General features: G+C 35.8%; 1 protein-coding gene across 1 annotated transcript; it reads left to right on the top strand.

The window, feature by feature from the left end:
* The first annotated feature begins 14,713 nt into the window (after window positions 1–14,713).
* On the top strand, window positions 14,714–19,876 carry LOC112183634. Its single transcript, XM_024322001.2, has 15 exons — window positions 14,714–15,070; window positions 15,412–15,465; window positions 15,810–15,854; window positions 15,975–16,052; window positions 16,240–16,356; window positions 16,447–16,449; window positions 16,905–16,908; window positions 17,163–17,649; window positions 17,761–17,828; window positions 17,973–18,033; window positions 18,115–18,200; window positions 18,336–18,436; window positions 18,577–18,702; window positions 19,103–19,184; window positions 19,704–19,876. The coding sequence occupies exons 1-15, from the start codon at window positions 14,834–14,836 to the stop codon at window positions 19,874–19,876; spliced, it is 1,722 nt and encodes a 573-aa protein (XP_024177769.1). The 5' UTR covers window positions 14,714–14,833.
* The last annotated feature ends 829 nt before the right edge of the window (window positions 19,877–20,705 follow it).

The raw sequence follows: 20,705 nt of genomic DNA, 5'->3' as shown, positions 1-20,705 counted from the left end.
TGTCCACCAATGAATGATGATATTGGACGCTCTTATTGTTGTCTAGTTAAAAACCTTGCCAGGTAACAGAAACTCAGTGGGACAAAAATAACCATGGTCGAAGGACAAAAAGAGCACAACGCGCATATGTCCTAGGTAGCATACTTCTGGATGCTCCCCTGATTGTTGCAAGCCTCAATTATGTATGCGATAAGCTACAAGTACGATGTATAGTAGTTGATGAGTCTATCACTGAAGTGAGACCATGTGTGCTTTGCATATAGGGGCTCATCACAAATTTTCATACTTGCAAAGTTTAAGCAATACCAACAAAGGTAGACGATTTTCATTAAGCCTTACCTCATATAATAAGGTTAGAAACAATCTCATATGCTCAAATTCATACACTAAGTAATAGTTAAACAATATAAAGAAATTGACACATTTAACTTTGTATAGTTTAAAACATTGAAAAATCATCATGGCATACCTAGCCATACACATCAATATCTTTGTGTATTGATATATCTCATATAAGCTCTTCAAGAGCTCTAAGTAATTCATAACTTTGCGAATGTTAAAATATGTTGCAACATTATAATCATAATTCGAATTCGATAGTAGTCTCATCATAGTACTCATTAAGGCAATTTAAATCTCATTGACTAGAACGAAATGAGTACATATGAGCTAGCTTTAGACTCTTTGATTCCATGAGTGAGCTTCAGTCTCTTTCAACCTTTCATGGACTTGATGAATCATTCATGTATTTGAATCCCTTGAGGATTTGATAAGCAATACACTTATTATGACACTTTGCTTTTAGCAATGTGTCTTTAAGATCTTCATAATATACGATGACAACGTGGCATAAATCTCTCGTCAATATAACAACTATATGTAACACTATATTTATAGAAAATTGTCATTCGTATAAGGGAAGATGTTCACAATCTCATGTCTCTATAAATAGACATTGTCTCGTAGTGATTTATCTTCATTTTAGTAAATACCCTTTTGTAACTTGTAGGGTTAAATGTCTAAGTATTTGATCACGTTTCAAATGTTCAATTTCATTGGAATTATCTCTTTCCAATTTGGCCAGTAATATACTTTGTCGACATTCATAATGAAACATGGTATAAATCCATACAGCCCTTAATGATTTTTCTTTGGTACCTACCATTTGTAAATAATTATCATATCGATGATCATTAATCATAGATCCCACATACATTAGCTATAATGAGTTTACTGATATTGGGTACCCATGTCACTTCTGGGGCATACATTGTCACTTCTAGGACAATCATCTCTCATAGATGAATCAAATAGAGAATGTAGATCCTTTTACTTATAATCTCATGTAGAGCCTTATACGACTTGTATAATCTCCCTTTTTTAGGAGCTTAAAACTTTAGACCTGGTGGATACATTCCACACAAATTCATGCAATCATTCAAATGACAGTAGTCTTTCCTCCCCCTAACGGCAGGAAGACTATCTTATTATGATCATGCGCAAAAAATGCACTCAAATATCTATCACTTTCTTTGGAGTGAAGATCTTCATTGGTTGGTGGCGGACCCAAACCAACTTTTAGGTCAAAAACATTTAATTCATGAGCAGTAACTATATTGATGTATTATTGGATCACCAATACATCATTCCCTAATGGCGTACTTACAACCTTTGTATGTGTTGTCATATTAGATGCTTTGACATTATTTTATGACATTCTCTTCAGGAGAACCATGTCATTTGAATACATGTATACCACAAATCAAATGGGGTCTAGATTGTTTGTGATAATATCGTTGGTGTTAGGAACTTTAACCGACGCATATGCCTTTGCATTTAGCATATGATTTTGTCACTATCTTTTATCAAATCACTAGCTTAGATGTTTCTCAAAATCAAAATGAGACAGTGAATAAATATCTCACACCAATTCATGTCATTCTTCAGGAACAATCTTTTTCCCCCTCATGGCAGGAGGATAGTCTCATTAAAGTAACAACCCCCAAATATGCGGTAAATAAATAATTTTCTTGTAAGTAAGGTTAGTAGTCATCAAAACTTGTAAGTGATTCCATGCAACATGCTAGACAAAGATGACGTAACTGATCAAGCCAAAATAGTGTATTTGGTTCAATGAACTTCTGGTTCATAACACTGTATGCTGCAATTTACTGTAGAAATTTGACACAGTATATACGAGATGGTAAAAAGTCTTCTCCAACAATATAGGAGACACTTAATGCAACAATATTTCAAATTCGGTAACATGATAGTAGCTCATTTGGAGCCATAAATCAAGATCTACAACTCTTGATATGAATGTTACTTTACTAAACATCAATTGTGAAATATTGAGAATTGCAATAAACCAAATTCATTTTGAACTATTGACAAAATGTATACTCGAAATTTCGAGTTAAAGACTACAATTCATAGTAAAAAGTAAGTTTATCGCGTGGAGAACCTCAAGTTCTCTGTCACGTATATATTTATAGTCATAAAGAGGAGGAACTTCAGACCCTCGTATAATCAGAGATCCAAGAACTTGAGATTTTGATTTTTTTTTTTTTTTCATTTTGCAATAACTTCTTGAGGAACATGACGTTCTAAGATAATCAGATTAAGAAACATTTAGTTTCAATGGAAACTCAAAAGGTTACAATAAATTTGTGAAATAACACAATAATGCTTTCAATTTGCTTATTGTAAGCAAAAGACATCAGACATGTGAAATGAATCTCAATGTTCTTATTAGTCAATGCAATTTAATTTGACTAGTGCCCTTTCGAAAGTGGCTTGATAAAGACTCATATAGTGTGCAATAGACACACGCCCAATTTACAATTTCCTCACATGTGTGGATGTTAGGACAATATTTGCATTGACTCTCCTGCCATGATCCATTTCTAGTGGCATTTCATGGTATAGCCATGTCAATTAGCTATCCTATTGTACAATGAGATCCATGAGTGGGAAAGATTATACATCTCCGGTAATATTGGAGGCACAAGATGCAAAGAGACAATGATATGTGCTCTTCTGGAACCATCAATCAGATATGTAAGATCTGAGATGTTGTTATATTAGATTATTAGCCTCATAAGCATAAGTCTTAATAATTTTTTCTGGACACCATGAATAAAATTGCATTGCCTGAAAATCACTCAAAACATAAGTTTGAAGATGACACGAATCAAATTTGTAAGAATTGAATGGTGGATCTCATAGGATATACACGAAGCTTCTGGTCCGTGTTATACAGTTAAAACATGACGTTCAATTATTGTATTGTTGTTTGATGTAGATTGACATAAAAAACATTTTGAACTTCTGGCCAAAATGATATATTTGAAATGTCGAGTTTGAACTTCATGACCATAACTTATGAGTGAAGGACTTTAGATGGTCATCTAGTTAGTTGATCAATGAGGAACTTAAAGTCCTCATGTAATTAAGGATCAAGGAACTACAGGTTCTGATCTCTTTTAATTACAAAATCCACAATCACAAATTTGGGGTATACTCATACTCATTCGTCATAAACCAACGGTTAAATATCTGCTTACTTTTAAATTGGTGTCAAAATAATCCCCTCAAATCTTTAGGTTTGAGGTTGACCCAGATTAAAACTTTATGATAAATTGTCTATATATTCACTCGAGACTTATGGCTCGAGTCTGCACAATTAGAACTCTAAGTTCTAAAGTCGAGTGAACTTCTTGTACACTTATAAGATAACAATAAGAAAGTTTTAGGTAAGCATAAGAAAAAAAACGTATCAATTGACATACGAAAATCCACTCGAAACTTTTAGTTCGAATTTTTTATTATTAGAACTGCAGGTTCTAAGATTTTGTATGTTCAACTTCAAGTTCAAATAAATTTGATGCTTGAAACTTTAGGCTCGAGGTAATTAAAGTGAAGTTTTGATTTCACTTTTTAACTAATTTTTATTTTGTACTCGAAGTTTCGGGTTCGAGTTTTCACTGTTAGAACTTCGGGTTCTACTATGTGGTACTTTGACCTTCTGGTTCAAAAAATGTTCACTCGAAATTTGGAGTTCGAGATATCAGACTGCTGGTCTATATAAAAAAAGAAAATCACTTTAATGAAAGAAAAGAAATGAATAGAATGCGAGCAAATAAATAAAATTATGTGATAAAATGAACTGGGAACTTCTGGTTCCATAAGTGAAGGAAATACACATAACTTCACAATACATGATAGTCTTGTATATACTAGTATATACACGTGGTGGGGATGCTATCTCTTAAGGGCACCTTGAAAAACAAACAACAATAATATTAGCACTTCCTGTAAATAAATCTTGAATACAAAAGCTACTGTAATGGGTATAATTAAGCATAAGAAGCAGCAGCCACCAATGCCCATAATCCCAGCCGCCAACGCCCATAATTAATAGATGGGATGTAAAGAAAGATAGGTAATTATGGAACCCTTATACACGATATGAGCTATGGCGGAACCTCAGTAATGAAGGACGTATATGGGTGTTCAACCTCGTGATTTGAAAAGGAAATCAAATGAATTCAAAATAAGTAAAACTCGTAGATCAAGAGGTTTGGTGATAAGCAACTATATATGTTGCACCATAAGACTCATAGTTATAGGAGAATAGAGCAAGCGTGTGGTGACCCGAGAGAGGGGTCCCACAGTGCCGCGACCCCGAGCCAATGAGAAACCGACATGTCACGAATGACATCCCGATAACTCATCAACCCGAAATTGCAAGGCCTTTTGGGTTCAGACTGTTGGTTTACAAAACACTTTCTTGGACAAAACATTCTCGCAACCGAATAGCATATTTTCAAAGGCGGAATTTAAAGTGGGCTAAACGATTTGGGCTTACAATATGAGCCCAATTTGGGAAATAACAAATCACTAACTAAATACAAGTATGAAAGACACGCCCCAGGGTTACGGGTCTCCTAAAATTTTGTAAATAAGCGAGTGGAAAACAAATAAATAAATAAATAAAAAGTAAATAAATAAGTTACTACAAAATCCGATAATGGACCCAAAACCTTCTTTTGATAAAGCTACAGAGAAATGCGCCAAGCCGGGCCATGTGCCTCCCTTGTACGCTTCCCGACCACATGCTCGAAACCTGCATACTGTTGTAGAGGTGTGCTTTCGTCCTCGCATGCCCAGTAAGGGGCAGACCCAACCATGCTAGGTTTGAAATAATATATTTGAAAAATATTTACTACATAATATTGTGCACGTTTATCGAAAATACTTTAAAAAGAGGCAACAACAAACATTTATCTCTTTTATAAAACATATGCAGTATGTTTCACACAATTTGGAGCTCCGAGATACTTACCTGCCGGCTAAACTAAAATAAATCAGTGACCGACGTGGTTCGTCATCCTTTGAGAACTAGCCAACTACTCTGTAGTCCTTGTGACTATAAGTAGCGAAAGTGTCCATTTCCTGGCCCTAAGTACGTCTCCTATGACTGGTTCACTGTCTGTACTCACTCTTCCTCGACAAACATAGGAGCACGGCCCCCTCCGGAGGTTCACGGTTATCGACACCGTGGGATCCCTAGGATTCTACTCATCTAGGTCTCATTCACTTTAAGGTCACAAGTACAAACATACAAAGGGTGTAGTATCTCAACATGCAAGTCTAGCCTCGATTTTCGAGATCAACAATTATCAGTTATGAAAACACAGGTATCACGAGGCATCGACTAATGAACAACCAAAAACGTACTTGCAGGCAACATAATACAATACTAAAGCATTCCACGTATATAGAAAGGCCTCTAACAAGGAAGGGACAGCTCACCCTACCTGGATATGGAGTGCTCGCCCAAACTTAGTTTCGTTCCCGACTTTGGATACTTCGTCCAATGCCATCTACACATGCTCGAGTCATTTGAAATAAATTCAAACTAATGAGTAACCTCACATTATCATAGCGTATTAACCGAAGAACCAAAACTTTGATTTAATTTCTTTGAAGTCTAACGAATTCCTCTTTAATAGATAAAACCTATTATCCATTCCCAAATAATTCAAATGATATGGCATTTGAACCATTTAAGATATGGTCATTATACTTGACACTTTGACCTTCATTTCTTTAACCTTTTACTTTAAGAAAACAATTGACAATTTCCATTCCCGAATATTCCATTAAATAGATTTATCTCAATTTTCGGGACATGGATAGTTTAACAAAGCAATGATCCGTAATTAAATTTTTAGGTCAACTGGTTAGACCTTTCTATTTTCTTGGTATACCTTAGCTTCCTTAATTCCCTTTAAATCGTCAAAGTATTTACCAAACGAACTTTGTATTAAGTTCGGCCCAATGATCATTAGCCAATATAACTTCATTTCAGATACCAATTCCTTATGAACTTGAGCAATTTACATTTTCGTTACAATAACCAACTCACTTCTTTTCTTACAACCGTGGTATCCAGAATGATAGTTATAGACATTGTCATTGTTTACCGTCTTAAGCAAACTACTCTTAATCATCATAAATTCAACATTAACTGCTTTCATAATTAAATCAATCAAGGTCAATTTCCTATCAATTCCAATCTATTCAACAACATATCCATATCACCATTTTAACACTTTCCCATTCACAAGACTACAAACAACATTCTGCTGATTTTTAACAACTTCACCAAGTAATAGATCCAAGATCCAAACCTTACCATTCTTCTTTACCAGATTTGGAAGTTAATTCCAATCACTGCAATTCACCATCAACAATCATGTAAACACCTATCAAATACGAGAGCATTAATAACCAACCCTTGACCATTTCGGCATCCAAAAACAGAACCTGTACATGGTTTTTACCTTTTCCAGTTTCAACTGAAATTAACCTAGCAGCTTCCTCTCCTCCAACACTCCAAAAATGTAGAAATCCACATCCATTAACCTAGGCCTCATCAAAAAGCCCGCGGATCAAGTAGGCAGATGGAGGCCCGCCGGCCCGCAGGGCTTTTGGCCCGGCCCGGCCCGTCAAAAAACCCGCAAAAGCCCGCCTTGGTGGGCCGATGGAGGCCCGCAAAAAAGCCCGAAAAAACCCGGCCCGGCCCATAGGCCCGGCCCGCCAAAAGCCCGCTAGGCCCGGCCCGTAAAAGCCCGCTAGGCCAGGCCCGTAAAAGCCCGCAAAAAATTATATATATATATATATAGACACATATAAATATATATTTGTGTGTGTGTTTATATAGATATATATATATATATATATATATATAGTCATATATGTTGTAAATATTATTATCTATATGGCTGTCCACGTAAATACTCATTAGTTATGTACTTGGTTGTAAACCCTACCTCTATATAAAGGAGGCTAATGAGACTGAATGAGAATACTTCTACTTCCTCCCAACTATTCTCTCTTCATATTCTCTCTACTTTATAACACGTTATCAGCACGCTCTGCTCTATTTTTTATTTCCTAATTATATACTCCATGATGGTCAAACAGTTACATGGGGCAACGTTGCTGCTTGTGACCCATAACTTGATCTATGAGTATTTTCTACTGCTGACGAAAGTGTTTATGATAAACCCTATCAGCTGCCATAACGAACAAATATCTATTTGTTGATTACTTTCATGTATGTATGCGCTCCCAATTGATAATCAGAAATCAGAAGGGAATTGTTTGCGTATGATCGAGTACATGTTAATTACGGTCAGAAGGTTGTAGAAATCCTATTTCTTCCCAAGGTCTATTCCTTATTAATATAATATACATATGAGATAGTCAAATATGCATATCTATGTTTGTCTCAATACTGTGCATATTGTGCCGTAACCTATGTTTTCTGATCATGGTTTGTTTTTTTTTATTCGACAATTCTACTGCCTGTTCTTTTCCCTTTGTGCGGCGGCACGACTTACCAATTATCCTCATATTTTGCTATGCCTATGTGTTTAATTACAACAAAAGGCTACTGGGTGATGGTTTCTTGAATTTGATTTGCAGCAAGTGGATTTGTATCATTTATTATATAATCATTGCCCATATAGCAATGTTAGTAGTCTCCAAATGTCATTATTATGATTAAACATAATCTTGTATAGGCAATGTCAATGATATTCACACATGGTTAATTGGTCATGTTTCCGTTTTGCATTATGTTTGAAAGTGCATATTTCACTCTTTTAATTGAAAGATACCATTTGATTCACCTTCTTCATCCATTTGATTGGAAAAGTGAAATCGTGAACTCACACCCATATTTAGTTGGGAATTTTGAAATTAAAACAAATTGAGACCTGAAGTCTCTCAATTTGATTACAGAGGGCCTGAAGTTCCTCGATAATTACATAATTACAATTGCAATATGAAGTTTTTCAGAGTTTATACAATTACGAGGGCCAGAAGATCCTCAAAGCTATGCAATTGAGTATATGAACTTAAATGTTTCTTACTCTCCAATTATAAGAGGGCCTGAAGTTCCTCTAGTTATTTTTTTATGCTGGGGTCCGTTCCTCCTTATGACTATTTTTGAATTTGGAATTCAAACCACCTTTAGAACCTGCAGTTCAAAGTTGGACAATCAATTGAAGCCAGAAGCTTCTGACTAGCATTTAGATCAGAGAACTTGGTTCTCCTATTGTCTTTTGTTAGATGAGATACAAGATTATCATGTATCGTGAAGTTAACCAGCCCAGAAGTTCTGTGTATTTCTTCATTAATGGAACCAGAAGTTTCCACAATTAACTTTATTGCACAATTTATCTATTTATTTTCCCTGCAATTTTCCTATTTTGTTATGTCCTTTCATTACAGTACTTATCTTTTAAATTAATTTTTTTGTTACTACGGACCAGTAGTCCTATACCTCGAACATATGAATTTTGAGTGTAATATTTTTGAACCAGAAGTTCAAAATTTCATAGTAGAACCTGAAGTTCTAACAGTAAAACTCAAACCCGAAGCTTTGAGTATAAAATATAAATTAGTTAAAAGTGAACTTGAAGCTTCACTTTAGTCACATCGAGCCTGAAGTTTCGAGCATCAAATTTATTTGAACCCGAAGTTCAAATTACGAAATTTTAGAACTTACAGTTCATAGAAAGAAAACTCGAACCAGAAGTTACGAGTAAATAAGACTAGAAGTTCCTCAACTTGGTATTACATGAAAATGGGCGTACAGTCTCTCTTCTTATAATTACATGTGAACCTGAAGTTCATTCCACTCTTAGAACCTGAAGCTTCTAATTGTGTAGACTCGAACATGAAGTTTCGAGTAGATCAAGAATGATAAAGTTCTAGTATGTGTCACCCTCGAACCTAAAGTTTCGAGTAAGTTGTTTTTCAACATGAGATTGTACAAGAACCTGAAGTTCTAAATCCTGACACATCCCATTTATGAAAACGTTGTGTCAACAACATAATGCGATCGTGTTCATGGTTTTTAAAGCTATGGTAATAACAATAATCTCAGGTCTTGTAGATCTGATTGATCGATGACTCCGGAAGAGTTTATCTAGTGGAGTATAGTTGCATTATGCACCTCCAAAAGAGACATATGTTGGAAGAGCTTACCATCTTGTATAGGTTGTATCATAAAGCCAATTTTGAAATGGCTAAATCATAACCACAAGAAGTAGAATAATGGCAAATGAAAAGACCATATAAGTGGTGCCCAAAAATCATGGGAATGCTTTCTACATGTGAGATGGCATTAAGCATTGGGCATATGCATGTTTTGCACTCCATACTACGGCGGATTTTTATCAAGCCACTCTGGAAGAGAAGTGACCAAAGTAAGCACTGAGATGTTTTCAACATGTTTGATATTCCACCGTGCTATGTTAAGAGTCATCCTTTATTTTGGCTAGGATTTCCACCATAATAATATTGAAACATGGTGTTGTGAATTTTGTGATTGAAAGATATTAGAACCTGAAGTTTCGTTATCTTTAATCACATGATGAGAACCTGAAGTTTCTCAAAGGTATGGCCAAAAAGATATCGAAACTTGAAGTTTCTTGATTCTTAATTATATGAGAGCTTGCAGTTCTTCAGCAATGCTAATGCGGATCCTCTAAATAAAGTTCATGCTCCTTTTGGAACCTGAAGTTCCGAAAGTTATTTAAACTCGACCCAGAAGCTTTGAGTATAATTAAAGGGTCACAAAAAGCACAACTGTTAGCCTCGAACTAGAAGTTTCGAGTAAAATATTGTGACATGAAATTCAAAGATGTCGCCTTGTTAAGAACCTAGAGTTCTAACATTTATGGATTCCAATGCATCGTTTCCTTCTAAGTAAATTTAGCGAAAGAAAGAAGGAAAAACATGTGCTGCAATGATGTGCATGATCTCTAAAGATCATAAGTAGCTCTCAATATTTATCTTTACCAAGGTAAAGGTAATCTATCCCAGATCCTATAGATCTTAGTGGATAGCTCTAGAAGAGCTCGCATTTATGTTACCAAAATGAGAGATATCTTTGTGTTTGGTACCTTCAGTACTTAAAGTGCATGGTGTATATTGGAAAAAACATCCGCTCTCTCATTTGGATCATATTACACAACAATACGAGACATTTATGGTTATGAACCAGAAGTTCACCAAGCCAAATACATTAAATTGGCATGACCAAATTGGTCATTCATGTTGTGTAAGATTACCAACAAGCTCCAATGAGATTCATTGTCGAGTTCAAATATTGTTGTGTTAAACAATAGTGATTGCAAAATTTGCTCATGAGGAATTTTGTCAAGGAGCAATATTGCACATATGATTTGTCACTTCAATGAGACAATATTCCCGCCGTTAGGGGGAGAAAAGAGTGTCTTTAATGAATGGCGTGAATTAATCATTTCTAGTATTAGGCCTCGTACCTGAAGTACGACGGGTAATTCATCATTCATGCCTGAGCATGAATCAGTAAATTCATCATGTCTCAAATTGAGCCTCGTACATAAAGTACAAAGGGTTTATTAATCACTACTTCTGAAGTGAATTGGTTTACAAGTGACAAAATCATGTGCTAAATACAATCCTCATAGTAGGGATAAAAATCCCCTAAAGCAAAAATATTGTACAAGCAGTCTAGACCACACTCGAATTATGGAAAACGTGTTGGTCCAAATGGCATGATTTTCCTGATAAGACTGCCATACTAAAATGTTAGCGCTCCTAACGAGGCTGCACAAATAAAGCTTGCAAAAGCTATTATAAATGATGTCATGGTTGGACATTTCATCAAATATGTCAATCGCCTGAAGCGTGACATATCTATAGGTTCTAAAGTTGTAACTACTGTGAAGTAGAGGTCATAAAGCCCTATATCACTCTAACGCTCTAGATGAGGTTATGAGTAAAAGATCCACATTGTCTAAATAAGTTCATCCATGCGATATGACTGCCCAGTAAGAGATACAAGTCTATTGAGAAAGGATGAAAGCCCCAGAAGAGGCATGGGTACCCAATATTAATAAGCCGTATGGATAGCTAATGCATGCATATGAGAATAGTGGGATCACAAAATGGATGATCATCGATGATTGATATTATCTATGGTAGCTACCAAAATTATCAAGGGCTATGATGACATTGAATCACGTTCTCATACAAAATTTGAAATTATTATTGGCCAAATTGGAAAGATGCAATTCCAATGAATTTGAAACGTGATGAAATACTTGAACCTTTAACCCTACATGGTACAAAAGAGTATTTATCAAAAGTGAAGATAAATCACTATGACACAATGTCTATTTATAGAGACATGAGATTATGAGTATCTTTCCCTATACGAATGACAATTTTCTATAAGTACAGTGTTACATATAGCTGTTATATTGACGAGAGATTTATGGCACGTTGTCATCGTATATTATGAAGATCTTAAAGACACATTGCTAAAAGCAAAATCTCTAAAGTAAAGTGTCATTACAAGCGCATTGCTTATCAAATCCTTAAGGGATTCAAATACATGAATGATTCAAATGCAAGTCCATGAAAGGTTGAAAGAGCCTGAAGCTCACTCATGGAATCAAAGAGTCTAAAGCTAGCTCATATGTACTCATTTCGTTCTAGTCAACGAGATCTAAATTGCCTTAATGAGTACTATGACGAGACTACTATCAAATTCGAATTATGATTATAATGTTGCAACATATTCTAACTTTCTCAAAGTTATGAATTATTTAGAGCTCTTGAAGAGCTTATATGAGACATATCAATACGCAAAGATATTGATATGTATGGCTAGGTATGCCATGATGATTTTTCAATGTTTTAAACTATACAAAGTTAAATGTGCCAATTTCTTTATATTGTTTAGCTTTTACTTTGTGTATGATTTTAAGCATATGAGATTGTTTTCTAACCTTATCATATGAGGTCAGGCTTATTGAAAATCGTCTAGTTTTGTTGGTATTGCTTAAACTTTGCAGGTATGAAAATTTGTGATGAGCCCCCATATGCAAAGCACACATGGTCTCACTTTAGTGATAGACACATCAAACCACTATACATGGTACATGTAGCTTATTGCATACATAAATAAGGCTTGCAACAATCAGGGGGAGATTCTCATCAGGGGGAGCATCCAGAAGCATGCTACTTAGGACATATGCGCGTTGTGCTCTTTTTGTCCTTCGACCAGGGTTATTTTTGTCTCATTGGGTTTTTGTTACCTGGCAAGGTTTTTAACGAGGCAACAATAAGCGCGTCCAATATCATCATTCATTAGTGGACATCCAAGGGGGAGTGTTGTAAATATTATTATCTATATGGCTGTCCACGTAAATACTCATTAGTTATGTACTTGGTTGTAAACCCTACCTCTATATAAAGGAGGCTAATGAGACTGAATGAGAATACTTCTACTTCCTCCCAACTATTCTCTCTTCATATTCTCTCTACTTTATAACAATATAGATATATATATATATATATATATATCAATATATCATATATGTGTGTGTGTGTTTATATATATATCTATAGAGAGAGATATATATATATATATAATATATATATGTGTGTGTGTGTGTGTGTATATATATAGAGAGAGAGAGATATAGATATATATATATATATATATCAATATATCATATATGTGTGTGTGTGTTTATATATATATATATATATTAATATATATGTGTGTGTGTATAGAGAGATATATATATATACATAGAGAGAGAGATATATATATATATATATATATGTGTGTGTGTGTGTGTGTGTGTGTGTGTGTGTGTGTGGAAGTTCTTATACTATACTATTATACTTCTATATAAAATATGTGCATATATATATTCTACATATCGGTTGACCAGTCCGATCGGATTCGAAAATATGGTGAAATTGGCTAAATTTTTTACCACACTCATAATTTATTGTAATAAACTCATCCAACGGTCGGTTTTTCCATTTTCTTTGAATTGATAGGGGTTGCTCTTTGGAGTGTATGATATATACATATAGGTTTATAAGAGTAACTACGTTTGACCTAGTTGATCGAATTCGAAACGAGAACCAAATTGGCTGGATTTTCTACAACCACCATAAAACATTGCAATCTCTCCATCGAGCGGTTGGTTTCTCCAAATTCATTTTCTACTTCATGGTTGCTTTAGAATGAACCTAAACAATTTAAATGCAATGTATAAGTCATACAACTATAGGAATAAAATTGGTATAGACCAATGTGTTTGTAATTAAAATTAATTTTTTTTATCTTATGTCCACGCACATCCATTGATGGAATATATACAAACGTGATGTGAAAAAATAAGCACGTTTCGCAGTTGTCACGGCATCGGTCAACCAATAAAACATATAAGTGACTACGGTTGACGAATCCGATCGGATTCGAAAATATGGTGAAATTGGCTAAATTTTTTACCACACTCATAATTTATTGTAATAAACTCATCCAACGGTCGGTTTTTCCATTTTCTTTGAATTGATAGGGGTTGCTCTTTGGAGTGTATGATATATAAATATAGATTTATCACTAGTACAAAAAGTTAATCACACAACACTAATCACACAACGGAACACAAATCATCTGTTGTGTGTTGAAGTCAGTTTAATCATACAACGGTGCTGGTTGAATTCTGTTGTGTGAATGCCAACAAAGTGATAACTTTTTTATCAGAACTACATCACACAACGGAATTAATTATTATCCGTCGTCTGAGTCATGAAAAATTTAGCGGCAGATTTCCCTCCACTCTTGATTCTTGGTTGCCGCTTGAAATCTGAAATTTGGGGTACTTGGTACAACTGTGCCTGAGATTTCCGTTGTGTGATTGAAAACTAGAAGCCAAATTTTGAGGAAGCTTGCTTGAATGTGTTTCACTAGGTAAACAAAGTGCAAGTTGTAGAAATTGGACAACTGCAGTTATACATTTCTGTTGTGTGAAGTGGGAACATAGGCGGCAATATTTTGAGTGAAAATGCTGTAGGCGGTATGTTTCCCTCCATGTTTTGGTATTTTGATTTTATGTAGTACACTCAGACGACTGTTTGTTTCAGTTTCTGTTGTGGGAGTAACTTAGAGAACATTTTGCTAGGTTTAATTGCCACATCGTGTTCGGAAGAAAAAAGCAAAACAAAACAAAACCCAGCAGTCCTCTCGAACCTGTCGACGCTCTCTCCACATTCAGTCCTCTCTCTCAAACCCTCTCTCAGTCTGAGCCAAAAGCTCAGAGCTTTCCCTTAATCCTCTCATCCAAAACCCTTAAATTTCAAATCCCCTAATCTTCATCTCATCCAATTGCTTCTCCGATTTGAATATCAACCTTCAATTCAACTCTACCATCTCCATTTCGCCGTCTTTTGCTACAAAATGGCATTCCCTGGCTGTTGTTACCCTTTTCTAGGTCGTTTTTCTTCGTCTTCGAGACTGCACTATACCAAAATCTTCACCTTCGTATTTCAATTTGCTCTTATGGCGATCCGCATCTCCCTAGGATTTTCCGGCTTCGTGGCCCATAACCTAGCCTCCTCTGCCAATATTCACGTCAATAATTGCTGTGGCATCCACAGGTGCTGGGTCAGGTCTCTGCTATTCGGCACTAACCAGGTAAAGATAAAAAGTATATTTTGTTTCCGTATCTCTGGATTTGAAACTTGGGGTTGAATTTGTATTTTATTTCGTTAATTTTTTCCGTATCTTTTGTTCATGTTGAATCGAACTGCTTTTGTTTAATATCCTGGACGTAGTGAACGGAGTTGAGAGATGGATTTAGCTCACTGGCAATTTCACAGAATGATATTTGCTTAGTGGTTTGTTTATATAGGCTCGTTGCTATATGCTTAGCATAATGACCGTGTTTTTGTGTTGTTTTTGTTCTAATAAATTAGGGATTGTGATGTTCAGACTTATGAACAGATGTTGATTCTATTTATGTTTGAATTTTGCAGATTAGTGTCTTGGATGTGGGGTTCAATGTGGTTTTTAGCGACTTAAAGGCCCAGGTAATGCTCTTTACCTCTAATTATAATGTTATTGTCTTATCGTTTCCGTGTAGTTTAGTTGGAATTGTCTTGTTTTCCCGTTCTAGATTTGTGAAAGTTGAACTTCTAATTTGAGATTGGAGCATTGGATTTAATGCTGATGGCTATGTATAAGAATTTGATATTGTCTTATAACAACTTTCTGTTAATTATAAGAATCTATTTGGTTTTCTTTGGTGGACTATCATGGGGAAGAGAGAGGAGGAGGAAGAATTAAGCCCTTAGTCGCTGTTTCCATTTTGCCTTTTTATTTTAGTTTGTAATGATGCGATCTTAGCCTGACCCATGTTCTGTAATGGTTTCAGTTGGAAGCTCTGGTGACTAACAATGCTAGAGAATCAGAAATCCAGGTACTGTATTTCTTTGTTCGCATATATAGGCTCCCATTTACTTGGAGAGTTCTCCATTTTGTACTCACTTGCATTTATACATTCGTATCTACATGTCCACTAACATAAATGTCAATCTAGGGAGTCATTGGTGAAGTGCCTGATATTATACTCAGATGTGTTAGTCGAGATGAGGCCGCCTTGGCTGTGGCTCAAAAGGTCAGTGCTACTCTTTCGAAGAAGTTTTTTTTTTTTTCATGTGTTCGCCTATAAAGATAATTGTGAGTTAGCTTGATTGTTTATGGAGTTTCTCTGTTGTGTTTTGAGCAACAGCCTGTTGTGTTTTGAGCAACTGCTTTAAATAACGTCCATTGATTATAAATTTGCTTTACTAATCTTCATACAGGTTTTCAAGGGTTTGTACGAGAATGCAACAAACCAGATTCATGTTGGCGCACATCTAGCAATGCTGATTGCGATTCGTGATGTTTGCAAGCTTGTCTTTACGCAGCTCAATAGTTGGGTATGCACTATTACACTGGCAGATATTGTTTACGCAGTCCGGCCCTCCCCTTTGAATCATGTTCTTTTTTTCTTGTTTCTTTTTCTCCAGAAGGTTTGAATGTTGATTTTGGTCACTCAACTTTTCAATGACCTAAGCGTTTAGTCTTAGTTGGTAAATGCTATTTCATAGTTCTATGATCATGTCACCTTGGTCACAATTAGAAACTGATATTGGCATATTGCTATATAAGCACCATGATATTGTGACACTTAAGTCACTCCTCAGATTAGAACTGCAGTGACAAGAAATTACTCACTTGGCTGCATCTGAATTCCTCACTTCTGATCTGATCCCCTGCATATAAGCACTAGCTTTCATTTCTTTCTTAGTTCGCACAAGAGAAAACTGAGTTTCGTTATGTTTGAGAAAGTGAACACCGGTGTTTTTATTCTGCAGATTTGAGGAACAGTTTGTTGTTGCGTTGTTTAGCTCCTTCAAATTCAGGTATACATTTTGAAACAGTATTAACTGCTTATACTCTTGCTGTGAAATTTATCATGATGTAGTGGAGTTTGATTTCTAATTGCTAAAGTTGTCTCTCTGTTTTGTTTATGTCATCTGATGTCTGAGGTACAAGTTTGTCAGTATGTTATCGAAGAGTAATAGAATTAAATTGGTTCAGGATTTGATGTTCTTGTTGAACAGACCTTTTGTTATAGCAGACATGTTAATTTTTTGTTGAGATAGATATGGTGTATTGGTTTATTTGGTGGCAATGAGTGCCCTTTTGTATTTGGACTGACGGTTATGATGTGTGGATGCAGAGTTGATCAATGTTGGGCAGAAGCAAGATGCATTGCAATCGCTTCATGATCTTATTACATCAAAGAGATATAGAGCATGGCAGAAGCCACTTGAAAAAATTATGTTTAAATATGTGGAGCTTTGTGTTGACTTGCGCAAGGGTAGATTTGCCAAGGATGGTCTGATTCAGTACCGTATTATATGTCAACAAGTACATGTCAGTTCCTTGGAAGAGGTGATCAAGCACTTCATGCATCTGTCAACTGAGAAAGCTGAGCAGGCACGTACCCAGGCTCAAGCATTAGAAGAAGCACTTGATGTTGATGACCTCGAAGCAGATAAGAGGCCTGAAGATCTAATGCTGAGTTATGTCAGTGGAGAGAAAGGAAAAGATAGGTCTGATCGTGAAGTTGTTACTCCTTGGTTCAAGTTTTTGTGGGAAACCTACAGAACAGTGCTTGAGATCTTGCGCAACAACTCAAAGTTGGAGGCCCTTTATGCGGTACTGTATTTCTTGTTCAGATAAAGATTCCAATTGGTTGTTTTGATCATATTGTTCATTACCATTTTTATGGCCTTCCACTTCATGGCTTATTTGTTTTTGTTTTTGTGTTATAGTTCGAGTCAGAATTCTCATTTAGTATCCAAGGCTACTCGTTTGTGGGAGTCGATATTAGCCCGTAAAAGTAAGTCCAATCATCATCCTTGTAGTAGTATTATCAAATTGTGTCACACAATTATGTATTCATTTATTTAGTTCTTTAATTTCTGGTTAGATTCATACTCAGTTAATCAGTTTGATAATTCAACTCAATCTCCATCACTTGTAGGTCAACATGAAGTTCTTGCTTCGGGCCCTATCGAGGATTTAATCGCTCATCGGGAGCATAGGTAATATACTGTCAAATATCATTTGAATTCACTAGAGGTCAATCAGCAATTTACCTTTGCATGCATAATTTTCCTTTATAGGTACCGCATTTCTGGATCTTCTTTGCTTGCAGCTATGGATCAGAGCTCTCAGGTTCCTTATGCAGATGTCTTATCTGTCCAGTCTGGTGATTTTACTCCTACACATGTAGATGATAAAGAGTAGAGTGATGGTTCATATGTCAATATTAACAGAGAAAAGATGAAGAATACTTTAGATCCATCCCATTCACAAGTAAATGATGAAACTCTTCATCGAGCAGATGAGAGAAGTGGAAGAGTCCACCCAACTGTTGACGTGGCAGAAATTATCAGGCGTTGGACACATGCTTTACAGCGTATTCATAAACAGTCACTTCATATGGTAAGCACTTGGAATTATGTTTTTGATTTTGTTGGGAAAATGATTTGAAAGATTGCATTCTTTTAGTCGTGCTTATATGCTGACTTGGGTCTATAACCTCTCAGTAATTGAATCTGTATTGTGCAAATGGTAATTTGTAGGCAAAAGCTAATGAGGGAGAGGGTCCAGAAATTCTAAGAAGTGCGCATGAAGGCAGTTCAAGTGGTCATGCCGAGTCATTAGCTGCAACACTAGCTGAACATCAGCAGCACTTGGTTAGCTTTCAGGTAAGCTTATGCTTTAACTGAACTGGTTATGGCTAAAGTGCTTCCAGCTTCTCAGTTTGGACTTATGTAGAAGTTAGAACCAATTCTTGTCTAACATGGTAGACATCTAACATAAACTTGTAATGAAGTTGTTATTCATTTGAATATTCATATATGACATTAAATTAAGTATTTCAATTTGAGTTATTTTTGTTGGTATGAGGGGATGTGGGATAGTGAATCCTAGTATGCTTGGACTCCTAGAACTGAATAGACATCGTAAGGCAGGCAATTATGAAATTGAGACACAAGTGGTGGATACGCCTTCTGGAATTCCCGCGATGCAAAATTCATTTTTCTTGAATGTCCTTGTATAATCATCTGATGCCGTGCTGAGATTTTCCAATTGTAACTTGTATAGGTTCTCATTAATCAACTGAAGGAAGTTGCTCCAGCAATACAAAAGTCAATATCAGAACAGGTTGACTTCTTTACTTCTGCTTGTATTGTTATATAATTTCTTAGGGATGTTGTCTCTAACATAATGGATTCAATACCTAGTTGGGTTTACAGCTGTGTCGTGTTAGTATTAACTTATCGGCCACGATGAAACATGTGACTGCAGTTTGCTGCTATGATCTTCTCACTGTTTTTGTAAGATACATGATAAGAAGGGCACTGTGTTAATTTTGTTCACCAGTACATGTTTATGGAATTCAAATCCATGCTATAGTCAACAGGAAAGCTTTTGTGTTGGGTGCCCACTTACCTGATTACAGTTCTTTAGTGACCCTTTTTCTTAGTTATTTCTGTTAAGTGGCCAGGGTCTGCTATAGATTTGCCTTCGTAGCATGTTGGTTTATTTCCTGCTGGAGTCGATTTCCTTAAAGTAGGCAATATGTATGTGTAATGTGCCAAGCAAACTTTTTTTGTCCTCCTCAGTGTTTTATGTTGAGTATTCCGTATCCGCTTGTTCTCTTTGAGTATCACTGTTCTGATTATATTCTTTGACTGTCATGCAGGGAAATTGCGAAACATCTCTCTCTTCCTCCAGTCAAGCTACACTGCAGTATGCTTGCTGAGGATGCCATCAAGGCAGCTGTTAAAGACTATCAAACAAAGCTGGCTAATGAAGGATTGCTTATCATCTTTGCCTACAAGAGAGCTTCTGCAAGAGCAAATGAAGGTGCATTAAAGGAAAGCAGTAGTAATCTATGTAGTTTAGGTCTTCCTAGCTAGAACATTTTACAAGTACAGACTCAATCTCTGTTGTCCTTGCTTGAATTATAAGGATTGTAGTACTGTTTCTATGGTCATATATTGAGCATTATTTTTAAAAAAACGTTTATATGGATATTCTTCTTGTTGTCAAAGTTTCATTCATACAACACAATACAAAACAATGTGTTGTATGACTGTAAAAGAAAACAAAATTGTTGTGTGAACTAACAACCAACAACAAAAGAAAACAAAATTCTGTTGTGTGAGATTCATAACACACAACAGAAATAAATCATCTCTGTTGTCTGAGTGATCAACAGACAAAGGAGATAATTTCACTTTGGTTGTGTGTTACATGTCTCAGACAACAAACAATGAGTTATATCTGTTGTGTGTTATTAATCTCAGACGACAAAGAATGAGTAAAATCTGTTGTGTGAGATTCATAACACACAACAGAAATAAATCATCTCTGTTGTCTAAGTGATCAACAGACAAATGAGATAATTTCACTTTGGTTGTGTGTTACATATCTCAGACGACAAACAATGAGTTATATCTGTTGTGTGTTATTAATCTCAGACGACAAAGAATGAGTAAAATCTGTTGTGTGTTATATATCTCAGACAACAAAGAATGAGTAAAATCTGTTGTGTGTTATGAACCTCAAACGACAGCAAAATTTCTTTCTGTTGTCTGACTGTGCCGCGGCATCCCCGCGCATGCCATGGCAGGCACATGCCTGCGCAGAATTCACACAACGGAAACTAGTATTCTGTTGAGCAAAGTGATATCACACAACG

This window comes from Rosa chinensis, chromosome 2, assembly GCF_002994745.2.
Source record: "Rosa chinensis cultivar Old Blush chromosome 2, RchiOBHm-V2, whole genome shotgun sequence".
Lineage (NCBI taxonomy): Eukaryota > Viridiplantae > Streptophyta > Magnoliopsida > Rosales > Rosaceae > Rosa > Rosa chinensis.
The sequence above is the reverse complement of the archived record's forward strand: the minus strand, read 5'-3'. Positions and strand labels throughout refer to the sequence as shown.

Bases quoted from the DNA above. Each gene is read 5' to 3' on its own strand.
- LOC112183634 (XM_024322001.2), top strand. From the start codon at position 14,834: ATGGCATTCCCTGGCTGTTGTTACCCTTTTCTAGGTCGTTTTTCTTCG. The intron at 15,855-15,974 runs GTACTGTATTTC...ATGTCAATCTAG, and splicing joins CTAGAGAATCAGAAATCCAG to GGAGTCATTGGTGAAGTGCC. The intron at 16,053-16,239 runs GTCAGTGCTACT...ATCTTCATACAG, and splicing joins CCTTGGCTGTGGCTCAAAAG to GTTTTCAAGGGTTTGTACGA.